Source organism: Mastacembelus armatus, chromosome 21, assembly GCF_900324485.2.
Source record: "Mastacembelus armatus chromosome 21, fMasArm1.2, whole genome shotgun sequence".
Classification (NCBI taxonomy): domain Eukaryota; kingdom Metazoa; phylum Chordata; class Actinopteri; order Synbranchiformes; family Mastacembelidae; genus Mastacembelus; species Mastacembelus armatus.
Window position 1 is genome coordinate 28,199,098 of NC_046653.1, and position 21,088 is coordinate 28,220,185.

The 21,088-nt window shown below is 45.2% G+C and overlaps 1 protein-coding gene across 1 annotated transcript in view; it reads left to right on the forward strand.

Annotated features, from left to right (window-relative positions):
- Positions 1-21,088, forward strand: part of LOC113123237 (titin-like) — a 171,582-nt gene that overhangs the window by 122,320 nt on the left and 28,174 nt on the right. Inside the window, exons 189-198 of the mRNA XM_026295055.1 lie at positions 72-362; positions 443-730; positions 806-1,088; positions 1,252-1,559; positions 1,664-1,768; positions 1,939-2,136; positions 2,251-2,547; positions 2,648-3,235; positions 3,359-3,661; positions 3,797-21,082. Of these exons, the coding sequence (XP_026150840.1) occupies positions 72-362; positions 443-730; positions 806-1,088; positions 1,252-1,559; positions 1,664-1,768; positions 1,939-2,136; positions 2,251-2,547; positions 2,648-3,235; positions 3,359-3,661; positions 3,797-21,082 (19,947 nt within the window). The remainder of the gene's footprint in view (positions 1-71; positions 363-442; positions 731-805; positions 1,089-1,251; positions 1,560-1,663; positions 1,769-1,938; positions 2,137-2,250; positions 2,548-2,647; positions 3,236-3,358; positions 3,662-3,796; positions 21,083-21,088) is intronic.

Below are 21,088 nucleotides of genomic sequence, written 5' to 3' on the forward strand. Positions count from 1 at the left end.
ATATGGTCTACAATGGGTTTAGAAACATATTTTAGGAAACATTGCTGTAAAGTGGTTTTGTACATCTGCAGACACTCCTGGACCACCAGTCAACCTGATAGTAAAGGAGACCACTAAGGACAGTGCCTCCATCTACTGGGATGCTCCTCTGATTGATGGCGGCCATGAAGTCACCCACTACATTGTGGAGAAGCGTGACACTGAAAGGAAGTTCTGGTCTGTTGTCTCCAACAACTGTACCAAGACATCTTTTGATGTGCCAGACCTAGATGCTGGACGGTCCTACAGCATCAGAGTGTCAGCAGTTAACAAGCTCGGTGCAGGAGAGCACTGTGAGACAGCTGACTCAGTCAGAGCGACAGGTTGGCTGGATCATAGATTTTGTGCTTTTTTCACATATGTGCAAATGTGATACTCAATGCAGTCATACCTACTTTTTCAGAGGAGCCTGGACCTGTCATGGACTTCAAGGCCATTCTGGTTACCAAAGACTCCTGCACTCTAAGCTGGAAGAAACCCCTCACTGATGGTGGCAGCAGAATTATCTGCTACGTACTGGAGGTTCTCAATGGTGAGGACAAGTACAAGGAGCTAATGAGATCCAAGAACATGCAGTACAGTGCGAAGGACTTGGTGGAGGGAAGAGAATATACGTACAGAGTCAGGGCTGTGAACGACTCTGGAGAGAGTTCTCCCAGGGAGCTGAAGGTGGTTGCCAAGGACCAGATTGGTAAGTGTTAATATGTTGAAGATCTGTATATATAGAACATATCTAGAGTTTCAGTACATGTCCTTCCCTCTGCAGTTTATCCCAACTGTGACTTGAGGGATCTTCCCGACATGTGCTACATTGCCAAGGAGGGCAGCACTGTCCGCCTGAAGATCCCAATCAGTGGCAAACCTACACCTAAGGTCTCCTGGAAAAAGGGAGATGATGAAGACCTGACAGACACTGGCAGAGTGTGTGCTGAATCCTCTGCAGTTAATACCACCCTCCTGATCAGAGACTGCCAGAGGAGTGATGCTTCCAAGTACACCATCACCCTGAGGAACAGTGCTGGAAGTAAAGAGTCCACTATTTTCATCAGGTAAGAATCAAACACTAGCAGGGCATGGCATTACAGAGAATGTAATGCAACATCAAGAGTATGTTCCTCAAACTGGATCACCATGCTATCTATGCATTTGGAGCTGTATTTAAATAAGCAACAAGAGTAAAGAAACAATTTGATCTCCTGTGTCTGCTTTTAGGGTGGTGGGTAGACCTGGCATCCCTATTGGACCCATTAAGTTCAAAGATATTACAGCAGATGGTGCTACGCTGAAGTGGGGTCCTCCCAAGGATGATGGTGGATCAGAGATCACCAACTACATCCTAGAAAAGAGGGACTTCATCACCAACATGTGGGTAACTGTGTCCTCTGCTGTGGAGACCAACACCATGAGGGTAACTGGTCTCCATGAGGGTACAGAGTACATCTTCAGAGTCTGTGCTGAGAACAAGTATGGTGTTGGAGAGGGACTCAAGTCTGATCCAGTTGTTGCTAAACATCCATTCAGTAAGTGAATCTTTTTTTAAGATGTTTGAAAGGCTGAATTTTTAAGGGGTAAACTTAGCTTAAAAGTAACTTTTCTTGATAACTATATCACTGGTTCTCTACAGATGTCCCAGATGCTCCTGCTCCTCCTCAGATCATGAGCATGCGTCACAACTCTGCTTACCTGACCTGGTCTGACCCCAGGAAGACTGGAGGATCTCCAATCACAGGTACACTTCAAAACACTTGCCTGTCGTGCTGTCAAACTGCTATGTTGTTCTCACATTGTGTAACATCATTACCTTGTATCTTCTTGACTCTTACCTGAGAGCCATGTGTTGTGTATGTGGGACATGAAGTTAATGTGGATTTTCATTTTCTTCATTGATATCACACTCAGGCTACCATGTTGAGTTCAAGGAGAGAAACAGTATGTTGTGGAAGAGGGCAAGTCCGGTTCCTTTGAGGATGAAGGAACACAAGGTGACTGGGCTGACTGAAGGTCTGGAGTATGAATTCAGAGTAATGGCAATCAACCTGGCTGGAATAGGCAGGCCAAGTGCTCCCACTGACCCACAGGTGGCCCTGAATCCCATTGGTAAGTGTAAAAAGTATTAGTGTAGCCACATATACAATACTAATTATGTAAATAAGCATCACTCATTAATTATTGCTGTGTTTGTAATTTTTTTTTTTGTTCTGGCATCATCAGATCCCCCTGGTAAACCCGATGTGATCAGCATTACCAAAAGCACTGTGACCCTACAATGGACTGAACCAGAGTCCGATGGTGGACACAGGCTAACTGGCTACATTGTTGAGAGGCGCGACCTGCCTTCTAAGATCTGGGTGAAGGCCAACAGTGTGAATGTTGTGGAGCCTGCATTTACTGTCACAAACCTGCAGGAGGGCTGCAAATATGAGTTCAGGATCAGAGCAAAGAATGCTGCCGGTGCCCTCAGCCCACCATCTGAACAGACAGATACCATTATTTGCGTAGATGAATATGGTAAGATGAAAGTAATAAATCATGTTAAAACCATTCTGAATTCTTTCAATGACTTGATATCGTATGTGATAAATTAAATGTTTCCTGTTTTCCTCAACAGCTGCACCAACCATTATTATTGATCCTCATGTGATGGAGGGTCTGACTGTACGAGCTGGCGATACTATTGTCATTACAGCCACAAGCATTTTAGGCAAACCTGCACCAACCTCATGCTGGTCAAAGGGAGGGAAGTACTTTAAACCCTCTGACATTGTTCATATTGAGACCACTGCAACGTCCTCTACTTTGACAGTCAAATATGCCAGCAGGAAGGACTCTGGAGAGTACATCATCACTGCCAGCAACCCCTTTGGTGTTAAAGAGGAAACTGTCAGGGTCAAAGTCCTGGATGTTCCTGGCACTCCTGGCCCCATTGAATGCACTGGTGTCTCCTCTGAAAAAGTCAGTCTCACATGGACAGCACCAACTGAAGATGGAGGCTTGCCAATCAAATATTACACCCTGGAGAAGAGGGAGACCAGCCGTCTGCTCTGGACTATCCTGGAAGAGAAGGTCATTGACTGTCATTATGTGGCCAAAAAGCTCATCCAGGGCAATGAGTACTTCTTCAGAGTCTCTGCTGTTAACCAGTATGGCACCAGTGAGCCATCTCACTCTGAGGCAGTCAAGATGGTTGATAGATTTGGTATGTATAGTTAATTTAAGTTCAGTGTACTTTACATCCTCTATTTTAGCTTCATGTTTTTTTAATAAAAAAAGGAATACAGGTACATAGGTTCATAAATATATTTTTCCAAACTGTGTGCAGGTCCTCCTGGTCCACCGTCCAAACCAGAGGTTGAGAAAGTTGATGGACATTCAGCCACTGTGACGTGGAAGAGACCAGTTGAAGATGGAGGAAGTGATATTATAGGTTATAGTATTGAGAAGAAGGAGAAAAAGGCATTGAGATGGGTCAGAGCATCCAAGAAATCCATTACTGAACTCCGCTATGAAGTCACTGGTCTCACTAAGGACGTGGAGTATGAGTTCCGTGTTCTTGCTGAGAACAAAGCTGGCTTTGGAGAGCCAAGTGAGCCATCTATCCCCGTCAGAACAATTGTTGCTGCCTGTAAGTCAAAATAAGTGTTTTAGCTGTGAAACTCCAATATTAAACAGTGTTATTAATACGTTTAAAATATTCTGTATATTTATAGAATGTTGTGCCTAGTTGTAATACACTAACTACTTTTTTTATGTCTGGCAGATGTGCCTGGACCTCCGGTCAATCCAAGAGTTACAGACACAACCAAGACCACTGCAACTCTGAACTGGGGAAAACCTCTTGATAATGGTGGTCTTGAGGTCACTGGATATGTCATTGAGCACAAAAAGGAAGGAACAGAAGAATGGGTTAAAGATACCCCTTCATATCCACTTAGGATCACAGAGTTTGTTGTTCCCAACCTAGAAACTGGGGCAAAGTACCACTTCAGAATTAGTGCTGTGAATGCCAAGGGAGCAGGCGAACCTGCTGAAACTCAGGAACTGGTTGCAATTGTTGAGCATGCAGCTGAGCCAGACTTGGAGTTAGATATTGAGCTGAGAAGAACCCTTGTAGTCAGGGCTGGCTGCTCCATTCGCCTCTTTGTGCCCATCAAGGGTCGTCCGACGCCTACAGTCACCTGGACTAAAGAGGGTGGTCCTGTCCCACGTGCAGTCATTGACAGCACTGAGTCATTTACAATGCTGCTCATTCCTGAAAGTTCACGGATTGATGCAGGAAAATATGAGCTTACTCTCCAAAACTCAGCTGGAAAGAAAAGTGCTGATATACACGTCAGAGTTCTAGATTCACCTGGACCTCCACTTAATCTAAAACCAGTCAAGATTGACAAGGAAAGCATTACTCTAAACTGGGAGCTGCCTCTCATTGATGGTGGAGCCAAAATCACAAACTACATCATTGAAAAGAGAGAATCAACACGCAAGGCTTTTGCTACTGCTGTTACAAATTGCCCAACCACTTCAGTCAGGATTGCTGACCTGTGCGAAGGCTGTGAGTACTATTTCAGAGTTTCTGCTGAGAATGAGTACGGCATTGGTGAGGCAGTTGAAACTCTGGATCCAATTCGTGCATCGCAGGCACCAACTCCCCCAGAGAGTATTATTCCTACTGGTATCACCAAGAACTCTGTGAGCCTCACCTGGACCAAACCCAAGCACGATGGTGGGAGCAGAATTACAGGATATGTCCTGGAAGCACAGAAGAAGGGAACAGATCAGTGGGCCCATGTAACAACAGTCAAGAACATGGATTTCACAGTGAAGGGTCTAAATGAGAATGAGGAGTATGTCTTCCATGTAATGGCTGTCAACCAGTCAGGTAGAAGTTCTCCACGTGAAAGCAAACCAATTATTGTCAGGGATTCTACATTACTGCCTGAGTTTGACCTGCGTGGCATATGTCAGAAGACTATTATTGCCAAAGCAGGAGATGACATCAAGGTTGAAATTCCAGTTATGGGGCATCCTAAACCAACTGTCTCTTGGCAGAAGGACAGCACAGCCCTTAAGCTCACAGAGAGAACCAATGTGGAGACTACTGCTGCTACTGTTATCCTCAGCATAAATGAGTGTACCAGAGCTGACAGTGGTGTATACACCATGACAGGAAAGAATATTGTTGGGTCTGTGACAGACAAGATCTTCATCAAAGTACATGATGTGCCTGGCCCACCCAAGGGACCAGTTAAGATTGTGGAAATATCTCGTACCTACTGTATCTTTGCATGGGATGCTCCTGATAATGATGGAGGTGTTCCAGTCAACAGTTACGTAGTTGAAATCAGAGACACCACTTCCCAGACATGGACAGAGGTGTCTTCCAATGTCATCCGTACCATGTTCAAAGCCATTCGATTAACGACTGGATCAGAGTACCAGTTTAGAGTAAAGGCTAAGAACAGATATGGTGTTGGACCAGCCATCACCTCAGAGGCAGTGGTGGCTGCCTATCCATTTAAAGTCCCGGGACCACCTGGTACTCCTAGTGTTGTTGTCTTTACTAAGGACTCTATAACAATTGGCTGGAACGAGCCTGTGTTTGATGGTGGAAATGAAGTCATTGGTTATCATGTTGAGAGGAAAGAAAGAAGCAGCATCATATGGCAAAAGATCAGCAAGGGGCTTGTGAAAGGAAACATTTTTAAAACCACTGGGCTTGAAGATGGAGCTGCCTATGAATTCCGTGTCATGGCTGAAAACATGGCTGGTATTGGTAAACCTAGCAAGGCCTCAGAAGCAATATTGGCCTTGGACCCTGTAGATCCACCAGGTCAGCCGGTGCCAGTATTTGCGAACAAGAATGCCATCACTATTCAATGGACAAAGCCTGAGTATGATGGTGGCTTCAAAATCACTGGCTACACAGTGGAGAAGAAAGAACTGCCTGCTGGTCGCTGGGTCAAAGCCAACTTCACCAACATCATTGAGACTGCATTCACTGTCAGTGGACTGACTCAGGATACCTCCTATGAGTTCCGTGTCATAGCCAGAAACTCGGCAGGTGCAGTGAGTGACCCCTCTGAGCCCTCAGACCCAGTTATCTGCAAAGATAACATAATTGAGCCACGCATCATGGTTGATGCCATCTTTAGAGATGTGGTTCTACTGAAAGCAGGAGAGTCCTTCAAGCTTGATGCTGACATTGCTGGTCAACCAACCCCATCTATGGTCTGGACCAAGGATGGAAAGGATGTTGAGAACACAAGAAAACTGGAGGTGAAGTACACTGAACTGACAACTACCCTGACCAACAAGGATTCTGTCAGATCAGATGGAGGAGAATTTGTTTTGACTGCCACTAATGTTGGTGGATTTGCTAAACACATCTTTAAAGTGACAGTGCTTGATAGACCTGGACCACCAGTTGGACCTCTTGAGGTGTCTGATGTCACAGCTGACAACTGTGTACTCACCTGGGCTCCACCTGCAGATGATGGTGGTGCCAAGATTGAAGGATATGTGATTGAGAAGCGTGAGTCAAGCAGACTGGTGTGGACCAATGTGGTTTCAGGCCTGCAAGTTACACAATATAAAGTGACCAAGCTGCTCAAGGGAAATGAATACATATTCAGAGTCATGGCATTCAACAAATACGGCCTTGGTGAGTCTCTTGATTCAGAACCCACTCTTGCAGACAACCCCTATGTGATTCCAGATCCTCCAGAGAATCCAGAGGTGACAGCTATCACTAAGGATTCAATGGTTGTAATGTGGCAAGCACCTAAGAGTGATGGCGGAACTCCCATCACCACCTACCATATTGAAAAGAAAGACAGAACAGGCCTCCGCTGGGTCAAATGCAACAAGAGGAAGGTCAAAGATCTACAATTCAAAGTAACAGGTCTTGATGTCGGACATGAATATGAATTCAGAATAACTGCTGAGAATGCTGCTGGAATGAGTTTACCAAGTGTTGCTAGTCCTTTCTACAAGGCAACTGATGCACTCTACAAACCAGGGGCTCCATGCAATGCCAGAATCTTGGACACAACCAGGTCCTCAATTACTGTTGCCTGGAACAAACCTGTGTATGATGGTGGCTCTGACATCACTGGCTACATTGTGGAGACCTGCATCCCATGTGAAAAGAAGGATGAGGAGGAATGGACCATTGTGACACCCAAAGTAGGTCTCCTGGCCACTTCATTCACCATTATTAATTTGAAGGAGAATCAGGAGTACAAGATCAACATTTCTGCCATCAACAGTGAAGGAATTGGAGAGGCAGCATCTGTACCTGGCAATCCCAAGGCAGAGGACAGGCTCCTCCCACCTGAGATTGATTTGGATGCTGAACTCCGCAAAGTAGTCACTCTTAGAGCTTGTTGCTCACTTAGACTGTTTGTGCCTATCAGAGGCAGGCCAGCTCCTCTGGCTAAATGGACAAAAGGAGATGGAGAGCCAATTGAAAGGGCAACCATTGACAGCACAACATCATACACATTACTTGTAATTGAAAATGTCAACAGATTTGACAGTGGAAAATATAATCTTACAGTTGAAAACAGCTCTGGCTCCAAAACAGTTACAGTTCAAGTCAGGGTACTTGATACACCAAGTGCACCACAGAATCTGAAGATCACTGCTGTCACAAATGAAACTGTCACCCTGACCTGGGATCCACCAGTGAACGATGGAGGAGTTAAGATTAAGAACTATATTGTTGAAAAACGTGAGTCCACAAGGAAAGCATATGCCACAGTCAGTGCTAACTGCCATCAGACCACCTTCACAGTTTATCAGCTTCTGGAAGGATGCAACTATTACTTCAGAGTGTTGGCTGAGAATCAGTATGGTATTGGCTTGCCCATTGAGACTGGGGAATCAGTTAAAGTGTCTGATAAACCACAGCCCCCTGGGAAAATCACACTTAAAGATATTTCCAAAAACAGTGTCACCCTTTCCTGGGAGAAGCCAGAGCATGACGGCGGAAGCAGAATTGGCTGTTATGTTGTTGAGATCCAGCCCAAGGGTAGTGATAAATGGACCCAGGCCATGATTGTAAAGGAAACTGAAGCTACTATTAGTGGACTCACTGCTGGTGAAGAATACATGTTCCGTGTAGCAGCAAGAAATGAAAAGGGAACAAGTGAGCCACGTCAAATGGGTGTACCTGTAATCGTAAAAGATCTTGTGATTGCACCTGTTATAAAAATGCTGTTCAACACATTCAGTGTTCTGGCAGGAGAAGACCTAACAGTTAAAGTTCCTTATTTTGCACGTCCCAAGGCAGCTGTCTCCTGGGTAAAAGATGGCCAGCCTCTGAAGAGAACCACCAGAGTAAACTTTGATGCAACAGACACAATCCTGAATCTTAACATAAAAGAGGCTGCCAAAGATGATGTTGGACACTACCTTGTTACTCTTAGCAATACAGCAGGAGAGACAACTAAAGATATTGGAATTATTGTTCTCGACAAACCTGGCCAGCCAGGTGGTCCTGTTAAGGTGGAAGAGGTCACCTCTGACAGTGTAACCATCTCCTGGAACCCACCAGAGTATGATGGTGGTTGCACCATCAAAAACTACATTGTGGAAAAGAGAGACACATCCACAACAACCTGGACAGTTGTATCTTCCAACCTTGCTAGGACCAAAATCAAGGCAGGCAGACTGAAGACTGGTTCTGAATATCAATTTAGAATCACAGCAGAAAACAGATATGGAAAAGGCCCAGCTCTTCTATCAGAGTGTATTGTGGCCCAATACCCATACAGGCTGCCAGGACCTCCAGGAACACCATCCATTGCAGCCTGCGCTAAAGACAGCATGGTGGTGGTCTGGAATGAACCTGTGAATGATGGGGGAAGTACTATCTTGGGCTACCATCTTGAACGCAAAGAGAGAAACAGCATTCTGTGGGTCAAACTTAACAAGTCTCTTATTACTGATCAAACCTTCAAAACAAGTGGTCTGGAACTAGGAATGGAGTATGAATACAGAGTTTATGCTGAAAACATTGTTGGAATAGGCAAAGTGAGCAAAGTGTCTGAGGGTTATGTTGCCAGAGATCCCTGTGATCCTCCTGGCACCCCAGAGGCAACAAAAATCACTAAGGACTCTGTGACTCTTGTTTGGACTAAGCCTGAGTATGATGGTGGTGCAAAGGTTACAGGCTACATTGTTGAAAAGAAGGAGCTTCCTGAAGGTCGTTGGCAGAAGGCTAACTTTACTAACATAATTGAGACAGAATATGTGGCAACTGGACTTGTGAAGGACAATCAGTATGAGTTCCGTGTAATTGCCAGAAATGCTGCTGGTGTTTTTAGTATCCCTTCTTACAGCACTGGTCCTATCACTGCTAGGGATGAGATTGAACCACCACGAATCAGCATTGACCCAGAGTACACACAGATTATTGTGGTTAATGCTGGAGAAAACTTTAAGATTGATGCTGATGTTCATGGCAAGCCATTGCCCTCTATTCAATGGATGAAGGGAGAGCAGGAACTGGGCAACACTATTCATAGAGAAATTAGGAACACGCCCACCAAAGCACATATATCCATTAAAGAAGCAAAACTTTCTGATGGTGGCCAATACACTCTGCTGTTAAAAAATCCAGGAGGAGAAAAGGCTATACAGGTGAATGTGGTTGTTTTAGATAAACCTGGGGAGCCACAAGGACCTCTTGTTGTTACAGGAATAACCAAAGACCAATGCTGCCTTGCATGGAAACCACCACTACAAGATGGTGGCAGCAAGATCTTACACTACATTGTGGAGAAGAGAGAGACAAGTAGACTAGTCTGGACTGTTGTTGACCCAAAGGTGGAGAATATTTGCCTAAATGTTACCAAGCTCCTGGAAGGAAATGAATACATCTTTAGAGTCCATGCTGTCAATCAGTTTGGAGTGAGTGCACCACTTGAATCTGCTGCTGTCATAATCAAAGATCCGTATCTGCCCCCTGGTTCACCCAAGAACTTAGAAGTTTCAAATATTAAAAAGGATTCAATGGTGCTCACCTGGGAGGCTCCTTCTGAAGATGGAGGCAGTCCTATCACTGGATACATAATAGAGAAACATGACAAAGAAGGTGTAAGATGGACAAGATGCAACAGACAAACAGTCACCAACTTGACATTTAAGGTCACTGGACTCCTGGAACAACATATTTATGAATTCAGAGTTGCTGCTGAGAATGCTGTTGGTGTTGGTGAGCCAAGCTCCCCAACTGTATTCTACAAAGCTCTTGATCCCATCTTCAGGCCTGGTCCACCTCATAATCCAAAAGTTACTGACACAACTAAAACATCAATATTCCTGTCATGGGGCAAGCCAGTCTGTGATGGAGGCTGTGAGATTCAGGGATACATTATTGAGTACTGCACAACCACAGTGCCACCTGAGGCCCCTACTGAAGTCCTAGCTGCAGAGGCAGCTGCACCTTCTGAACAGTGGATAATGTGCACACCACCAACAGGTGTCAAAAAGACCAAGTTTGAAGTTGCAAACCTGAAAGAACACCAGGCATACAAATTCAGAGTATGTGCTATCAACAAAGTTGGAGTTGGGGAACATGCTGATGTCTCTGGAGCTGTTGTTGCCCAGGATAGGGCAGAAGAGCCAGACCTTGACATTGACCCAGAACTGAGAAAGATTGTGACCATTAAAGCTGGAGCTTCCCTTAGATTGTTTATCCCTATCAAAGGAAGGCCCACTCCTACTATCAAGTGGGCCAAAGATGAAGCTACCCTTAAAGAGACTGCTCAAGTTGAGGTGACCAGCAGTTACACATTCCTTGTTATTGACAAGATGAGTAGAAATGACAGTGGAAAATATACAGTGACTGCTGAGAACTCCAGTGGAACCAAGTCTGCACTTGTTGTTGTTCGTGTTCTCGATACACCTAGTGCCCCTCTTAACCTGAAAGTGAAAGAAATTACAAACCAGTCAGTGACACTGGTGTGGGAACCACCTCTATTAGATGGTGGGTCCAAGGTCAAGAACTATGTTGTTGAAAAGAGAGAAAGCACACGTAAAACATATGCAGCTGTTGTAACAAATTGTCATTCTCTTTCATGGAAGATTGAGCCACTCCAGGAGGGTTGCAGTTACTACTTCCGTGTTCTTGCTGAGAATGCCCATGGCGTTGGCCTGCCTGCAGCAACTGTCGACCCTCTTAAGGTCTCAGAAGTGCCCCAGTCTCCAAAGAGTTTAATTGTTACAGACCAAACCAAAACAAGTGTCTCTTTAGCTTGGGAGAAGCCTGAGTATGATGGTGGTAGCAGAGTTATTCAGTACCTGCTTGAGGTGCAGCTTAAGGGCCAGGAGAAATGGTCTAGTGTTAATACATTTAGGACAATGGAAGCTACTGTTTCCAATCTGAACCCAGGACAGGAATACCTGTTCAGAGTTACTGCAATCAATGATAAGGGAAAGAGTGACCCCAAAGTCCTTGCTGGCCGAGTAATGACCAAGGATTTGGTCTTTGAGCCTGACGTTCGACCCACATTTAGCAGCTACAGTGTCCATGTGGGCAAAGACCTGAAGATTGACATTCCCATCTTTGGACGTCCTAAACCAACAGTCACATGGAATAAAGATGGAGCTCCTTTGAAGTTCACCACCAGAGTCAACATTCTCAATACACCAACACATACAACATTGAGCATTAAGGAGGCAGCAGGTGATGATGGAGGCATGTACAGTATAAATGTTTCTAACTCTGCTGGAAAAAAGGACACAACAGTTGAAATCATTGTACTTGACAAACCTAGTCCTCCATCTGGCCCTGTGAGGTTTGATGAAATCACAACTGAGAGTGTCATTATTTCATGGGACCCACCAAAACACAATGGTGGCTGTGAGATCTCAAATTACATAGTGCAGAAGAGAGATACTACTACAACAACATGGGAAAAGGTCACTATTAACTGTGCCAGAACTACCATCAAAGTGCGTGGACTGAAGACTGGAGCTGAGTACCAGTTCAGGATCATTGCTCAGAACCGCTATGGCAAGAGTCATGGTCTGGATTCATCTGCAGTGGTTGCTCAGTACCCATACAGAGAGCCAGGTCCCCCAGGCACTCCCTTCATATCATCTCTTTCAAGGGACCACCAAATTGTTGAGTGGCATGAGCCTGTCACAGATGGAGGCAGTCGTGTTCTTGGCTACCATCTTGAAAGAAAAGAGAGGAATAGTATTCTCTGGGTCAAAATCAACAAGACACTCATTCATGAGACTAGTTTCAAGAGTCATCCCTTGGAGGAGGGTGTTGAGTATGAATACAGGGTTTATGCTGAAAATATTGTTGGCATTGGCAGGTGCAGTAAGGTCTCAGAAGGCTGTGTTGCCCGTGACCCATGTGATCCTCCTGGCACACCAGAGGTCATCCATGTGACAAAAGATACCATTGTTATTCATTGGACTAAACCAGAGTATGATGGTGGCAGTAACATAACTGGCTATACTGTAGAGAAGCGTGATTTGCCAGATGGCAGGTGGGGAAGGGCAAACTTCACTAACGTGATTGAGACCCAATTTGCTGTCACTGGCTTGACTGAAAATGCACAGTATGACTTCAGAGTCATTGCTAAAAATGCTGTCGGCACCATAAGCAAGCCGTCTTACAACAGTGGACCTATCACAGCAAGTGATAAGGTGGAGGCACCCAAATTCTCCATTGACCCTGCATTCACCAAGACCATTATTATTAATGCTGGAGAGACATTCAAGCTAGACGCTGATGTTCGTGGCAAGCCACTGCCTACAATACAGTGGTACAAGGATGAAAAACCAGTTGAGAATACACTTCGACTAGAGATCAAAAACACAGAAAACCATGCAATGATTGTCATTAAGGATTCTGTTAGAGTTGATGGTGGAATTTACACACTCCAGCTGACAAATGAGGCTGGCAGTGAAACTGTTCCATTTAAGGTTGTGGTCTTGGACAGACCTTGCCCATGTGAAGGACCCCTCCAGATCACTGGAGTAGCTGAAGATAGATGCACACTGGTATGGCGTGCCCCTCTGCATGATGGCGGTAGTCCTGTTACACATTACATCATTGAGAGAAGAGAGACTAGCCGTTTAGCTTGGACTGTTGTTTCTAACAACTGTGACACCACATGCCACAGAGTCACCAAATTACTTGAAGGCAATGAATATATGTTCCGTGTAATGGCAGTTAACAGTCATGGTGTTAGTGAGCCACTGGAGTCTGCTGGAGTGATTATGAAAACTCCATTTGTTCTTCCTGGTCCACCTCACATTCAGGATATATCCAACATCACCCACGATGGAATGACCATTACATGGTCTGCACCTGAGTCTGATGGTGGTAGTGAGATTACGAATTACATCATTGAAAAGAAAGACAGAAGTGGAATCAAGTGGACCAGATGCAACAGACAAAAGGTCACTGACCTCTGTTTTAGAGTTACAAGCCTAAGCACTGGCCATGAGTATGAGTTCAGAGTGGCTGCTGAGAATGTAGTTGGAGTGGGAGAACCAAGCCTTCCAAGTTCATACTACAAGGCCAGTGATCCCAAGTACAAACCTGGTGCCCCAGCATATGTGAATGTGATTGACTCTACAAAGAGTTCTATTACAGTGTCATGGGGTAAACCTCTGTTTGATGGTGGAAGCACCATTCAAGGTTATATTGTTGAAGCCTGCAAGGCTGAGGAAGAAGAATGGACCATGGTCACTCCCCCCACTGGCCTGCGTGTCAACAAGTATGAAATTTCCAAGCTTACTGAGGGTCAGGAGTACAAAATCCAGGTGTGTGCTGTAAACAAAAAGGGAGTCGGTGAGCCAGCAGTTCTATCTGGAACAGCTAAGCCCGAAGAAAGAATGGAGCCCCCACAGATCCACCTTACCTCTGAGTTGAGAAAGGGCATAGTAATGAAAGCTGGTGGATCTGTTAGAATCTATATTCCATTCAAGGGCAGGCCAACACCTGAGATTAAGTGGACTAAGGATGAGGGAGACCTGACTGAAAAGGCAGTGGTTGAGAAAGCTCTCAACTTCACACAGCTGTCCATTGACTCATGTGACAGAAGTGATTCAGGAAAATACACACTGACCCTGACCAACAGCAGTGGCTCTGTGTCTGAGTTTGTTTCTGTTAAAGTTCTGGATACACCTGGGGCTCCACAGAACCTTGTGGTTAAGGATGTCAAAAAGGATTCTGTCACTCTTGTATGGGATGCCCCACTAATTGATGGAGGTTCCAAAATCAAGAATTATGTCATTGATAAACGTGAATCAACCAGAAAGGCATATGCAAATGTGTCGACTAAATGCAACAAGACAACATTTAAAGTTGAGAACTTGATAGAAGGTGCTCTGTACTACTTCAGAGTCATGGCTGAGAATGACTATGGGATTGGCCAAGCTGTTGAAACAAAGACGGCTTCCAAGGCCTCAGAGGTACCACTTCCTGTTGAAAAAGTCTTCCTCACTGATGTCACTAAGGCCAGTGCCTCACTGGCCTGGGAGAAACCAGAGCATGATGGAGGCAGTAGAATTGGTGGCTACCTAATTGAGATGCAACCTAAGGGTACAGATAAGTGGGGAGTTGCAGCAAATACAAAGACATGTGAGGGCACTGTCTCAGGCCTCACACCTGGAAAAGAATACTTATTCCGCATCATTGCTTACAATGAGAAGGGAAAGAGTGAGCCAAAGGTACTTGCTGCACCTGTTATTGCCAGTGACATGACCATGGCGCCAAGCATTAAAATGCAATTCAGTACTTACACTGTATTAGCTGGAAAAGATCTGAAGCTGGAGTTCCCGCTGTTTGGCAGGCCTAAACCGAAAGTTACATGGGCTAAGGATGGTGAAACTTTGAAGGTGACATCCCGAGTCAATGTAATAAACACTCCTGTAACTACTGGAATTCAAATTACTGAGGCATGCAAAGAGGACTTTGGCAAATATTCCATTACAGCAACCAATTCTGTTAGCACAGTCACTGAAGATGTGACAGTCATTATCCTTGACAAGCCAGGTCCGCCAACAGGCCCAGTCAAGATTGTGGAGGTGAGCAACACCTTTGTACATCTCTCCTGGGAACCCCCACAGTACATGGGTGGATGCCAGGTAAAGAATTACATAGTGGAGAAGAGAGACACCACCACCACTACATGGCAGTCAGTCACCACCCAGCTTGCTAGAACAGCTTTCAAAGTCACCAAACTGACGACTGGAGCAGAGTATCAGTTCAGAATCATAGCTGAAAACAGATATGGAAAGGGTTTGCCCCTGGACTCCAAGGCTATTGTTGTGCAGTATCCTTATAAACCCCCAGGACCTCCAGGAACACCATATGTCAAATCTGCAACGAAGGAAATGATGATCATTGAATGGAATGAACCAGTCAGTGATGGTGGAAGTGCAGTTATTGGTTACCATCTGGAGAGCAAGGAGAGAAGCAGCATCCTCTGGAACAAACTGAACAAGACTCTCATCACTGCTACTCAATTCAAGATCAGCAATCTTGAAGAGGGTGTTGGCTATGAATTCAGAGTTTATGCTGAAAATATTGTTGGCATTGGCAGATGCAGCAAAGTGTCTGAGTCCTTTATTGCTCGTGATCCATGTGATCCCCCTGGTGCGCCTGAAGCAATATTTATTTCTAAAAATCAAATAAAAATTCAGTGGACCAAGCCTCAGTATGATGGCGGCAGCAAAGTGAATGGATATATTGTAGAAAGGAAAGATCTTTCTTCCCCTGAAGGACGCTGGGTAAGAGATAACTTCACAAATATAATGGAGACTGAGTATACCATAACTGGACTGACAGAGAATGAGCAATATGAATTCAGAGTTATTGCAAGAAATGCAGTTGGAGTCTTCAGTGAGCCATCTGACAGCTCTGGACCTATTACTGCTACTGATGAAATTGAACCTCCAAGAGCCTCAATGGATCCCAAATACAAGGATGTCATTGTTGTAAATGCGGGAGAACATCTGCTTCTTGATGCAGACATCTATGGGAAACCAATTCCTGATGTTGCCTGGTTAAAAGAGGGCAAGGAAATCGACAGTACTCTGCGTATTGAAGTGAAAACTACACACAAATGTGCAGCCATAATCATTAAGGATGTAACCAAGCTTGACAGTGGTCACTATGACCTTGTCCTTAAAAATCTGGGCGGTACAAAAATCTTCCCTATCACTGTCAAAGTCCTTGATAAACCAGGTCCACCAATTGGACCCATGAAGGTGACAGGAGTCATGGCTGATAGGTGCATCCTTGCCTGGTCTGAGCCATCTCTGGATGGTGGCGCTAGTATAACTCATTATGTCTTAGAGAAAAGAGAGACTAGCAGGTTGTCCTGGATGCTCGCTGCACCAAATATCAAGGGGCTTTATCATAAGGTTACAAATTTGCTCCCTGAAAACGAATACATTTTCAGAGTTAGAGCAGTCAACAAATTTGGTGTTGGTGATTATCTTGAGAGCGAGCCCATCATTGCACGCAATCCTTACAAGCCACCTAGTGCTCCAGGAACTCCAGAAGCAAGTCAGATCACAAAAGACTCAATGGTGCTGTTATGGACTCCCCCAGAACAGACTGGTGGAGCTGATATTGAGGGTTACCACCTTGAAAAACGTGACAAAGATAGTGTACGGTGGACAAAATGCAACAGACAAAAACTGACTGATACCCATTTCAAGGTCACAGGTCTGATGACAGATCACTTCTATGAATTCCGTGTTGCTGCTGAGAATGAGGCTGGAATAGGAGACCTCAGTGAATTATCCCTATTCTACAGAGCATGTGATGCCATAACACCACCAGGACCTCCACACCATCCCAAGGTGACAGACTCCACAAAGTCATCTGTCTCTCTTTCCTGGGGCAAACCTGCCTTTGATGGTGGTGCCTATATAAAGGGCTACATCGTTGAAATGAGGGAGCATACACCAGTTCCTGAATCAACTGAGGCAGAAGTAGCACCAGTAGTAGAAAAGGAATGGACATTGTGCACACCACCCACTGGAATTCAAGCTACTAAACTCACCATCACAGACCTGAAGGAGGGTGGAGAGTACCAGTTCCGTGTCTGCGCTACCAACTCTGAGGGAGTGGGGGAGGCTGCTAATGTCCATGGTACTGTGGTTACTTGTGACAGGGTAGAAGCACCAGAGATTGAGCTGGATGCTGCTCTCAGGAAGGTTGTATCTGTCCGCGCTGGTGGAACTCTGCGTTTGTTTGTCACCATCAGAGGAAGGCCTGATCCTGCTGTAAAATGGGAGAAGGTTGAGAGTACTCTTACAGAGCGTGCTGCAATTGACACTACCAGTTCATACACCATGCTTGTCATTGACAATGTCAACCGCTTTGACAGTGGCAAATACTCACTAACACTGGAGAACAGCAGTGGTACGAAATCATTTATGGTTGCAGTTAGAATTTTGGATACACCAAGTGCACCACAAAATTTTGCCGTGACAGAGATAAAGAAGGATTCTGTGACCCTTGCATGGGAGACACCACTCACTGATGGTGGTTCTAAAATCACAAACTACATTGTAGAAAAGAGAGAGTCTGTCAGGAAAGCATACACTACTGTCACTAGCAATTGCACAGCCAACTCATTCAAGATAGAAGAACTGCCTGAAGGTGGCATTTTCTACTTCAGAGTGTGTGCTGTTAACGAATATGGCCAAGGACAAATGGTTGAAACCAAAGAAATCAAAGTTGCAGAGGTACCTCTGCCACCAAGCAAGGTTACACTTGTAGATGTGACAAAGACCAGTGTTTCACTGACCTGGGAGAAGCCTGCTCACGATGGTGGAAGCAAAGTGATGTGCTACAGTGTAGAATATAAACCAAAGACTGGAGGCAAATGGGGCACAGCATGCACAGTCAAAGTGCCTGAAGCAACTATTCCTAATCTGACGCCTAATGAAACCTATTTATTCAGAGTTGCCGCAATCAATGAGAAGGGTAAGAGTGAGCCAAAGGATCTTGGCTTACCTGTAGTTGCGAAGGATGTTGCAGTGGAACCATCTGTCAGCTTACTGTTTACCACATACAGTGTAAAGGCTGGAGAAGACCTCACTCTTGAGGTTCCAATAAGGGGAAGACCAAAGCCTGTTGTATCCTGGAAGAAGGATGGTCTTCCTTTAAAGCAAACATCATCAGTGACCATCTTAAACACCGCAATCTCATCCAAAATCATCATCAAAGAGGCTAGCAAAGAACATGTTGGCAAATATGAGATCACACTATCCAACACAGCAGGAACTGTTACAGCAGATATTGGAGTTGTTGTCCTTGATAAACCAGGTCCACCTAAGGCTGTCAAAGTGGATGCTGTGACCTCTGACAGCATCACACTGTCCTGGTCACCACCAGATTACGATGGTGGCTGTTGCATCAGTAACTATATTATGGAGAAGAGAGATACAAACACACAAGAATGGCAAATGATTGCAAGTAATGTTGCCAGAACTTGTTTCAAGGCTGGCCGCCTGACACATGGAGCAACGTACCAATTCCGTATCTATGCAGTCAACCGTTACGGAAAGAGTACACATCTAGATTCACCTGCAGTTACTGCGCAGTATACCTTCAAACAACCTGGGCCACCTTCCACACCTATAGTGCAATTGGCCACCAAGTCTTATATGTTGGTGACTTGGAATGAGCCAGTCAGTGATGGTGGCAGTCCTGTTCTGGGCTATCATCTGGAGAGGAAGGAGCGTTCTAGCATTCTCTGGACAAAGATGAACAGAGGAATGATCAAAGATACAGAATATAAAGTCAGTGGAATTGAAGAGGGCATGATGTATGAATACCGTGTTTATGCTGAAAATATTGCTGGTATTGGTAAATGCAGCAAATCCTGTGAAGCTGTAGCAGCCAGAGATCCATGTGATCCTCCAGGCACACCTGTGGTCACTGCTGTTACCAGAACATCTGTCTCATTGTCTTGGGATAAACCAGAATATGATGGTGGAGCTAAGGTTTCTGGCTATATAATTGAATCCAGAGACCTGCCTGAAGGACGCTGGACACGGTGCAACTTTACCAATGTGCCTGAAACCCTCTATAATGTGACAGGCCTTACAGAAAACAGCCAGTATGACTTCCGTGTCATTGCTAAGAATGCAGCTGGAACGTTCAGTGAACCATCTGACAGCACTGGCCCCATTACTGTCAAGGATGATGTGGATCCACCACGCATCATGACAGATGTCAAGTTTAGAGAAACAGTGTTCGTGAAAGCAGGTGAAACACTGAAGATTAATGTTGACCTTGCTGGACGTCCTGCCCCTGTCATTTCTTGGACCAAAGATGGCAAAGATATTGAGCTGAGAGCCAGAATCAAGATTGTTTCAACAGACACCAGCACTTCCGTCACTGTCAAGGATTGTATCAGAAGAGATTCTGGGCAATATGCCCTGACTCTACGGAATATTGCTGGAACAGTTACCATGCCAATAAACTGTGTGATTCTAGATAAGCCAGGACCCTCAGCAGGACCTCTTCAGATTTCAGGTCTCACTGCTGAGAAATGTACCCTGTCATGGGGTCCTCCACAGGAGAATGGTGGTGCTGACATCACACATTATGTTGTTGAGAAGCGTGAAACCAGCAGCTTAGCATGGACTCTGGTGAAAGGAGATGTTACAAAAACATACTTCAAAGTAACAGGACTGTTGAAGGGCAATGAATATATATTCAGGGTTTTGGCTGTCAACCATCATGGACGTGGTGAGGCTCTGGAGAGTGATGCTGTAACGGCAACAGATCCATACACTTTTGCCACTGCTCCAACTAGTGTTGATGTCACTACAATAACTGGAGATTCAATGACCCTCACCTGGTGCAAGCCAGCCAGTGATGGAGGCAGTCCCATTACTGGATATATAATTGAGCGCCGAGAGAAAACAGGTATGCGGTGGATCCGTGTGAACAAACATTCAGTTGTGGAATGTACCACAGTAGCAACCAAACTGCGAAAGGGTTATGAATATGATTTCCGGGTCTATGCTGAAAATGCAGCTGGTCTGAGTCCCCCGAGTGAACCATCTGCAACATTCAGAGCACTGGATCCTTTGGTTGCTCCTTCTCATCCAACCAGGCCGAAGATTGTCAGTTCAACCAAGGACAGTGTGTCTATTGTATGGAAGCCACCAACAGATGATGGAGGTGCTCCCATCCTTGGATACGGTGTAGAATACAGAGACTATATCCGCAAACCACAGCCGGAGGTAGATGGAGAAGAGGGCAAATATGAGGAAGAGGAGATACCTGAATCACCTGAAGAACTAGCAAGATGGGTTGAGGCTATCCCCCTTACCAAAAGCTTGGAATTCACAATCACTGGGCTAAAGACAGATAAAGAATATGAATTCTGTGTTAAGGCAATCAACAAAGTCGGAAGCAGTGTCCGTAGCCCAAATTCAGATGCTGCTGCAGCAATAGACAGAACTGCAGAGCCATCATTTGATGTTGACACTGAAATCCGCAAAGTACTACTAGTTAAGCATGGCACAATGTTTACTCTCAAGGTACCATTCAAGGGCAAACCTATACCCTCAGTGTCATGGGCCAAGGAGGGTGTTGACCTAAAGGTCAGAGGAACAACTGAATCTTCAGAATCCAGCACTTCACTGACTATTGAGAAGGCAACTCGATATGACTCTGGGGAGTACTGTGTCACTATCGAGTCACCCCTGGGAAAAGCAACATTGCCCATGGTTGTGAAGGTGCTTGACTCTCCTGGACCTCCTGTCAATGTTAAAGTTACAGCAGTGACTAGGGATTCTGCAACCCTCACTTGGGAGGCTCCAGAGAATGATGGTGGCAGTGGAGTGAAGGCCTATCATATTGAAAAACGCGAGGCCAGTAAGAAAGCCTGGGTGTCTGTGACCAGCAACTGCCACACACTGACTTACAAAGTGGAGGCCCTGCAGGAGGGAGCCATCTATTTCTTCAGAGTGATTGGAGAAAATGAGTATGGAGTGGGTGTCCCTCAGGAAGCTAAGGGTGGAACTAAGATTACAGGTAATG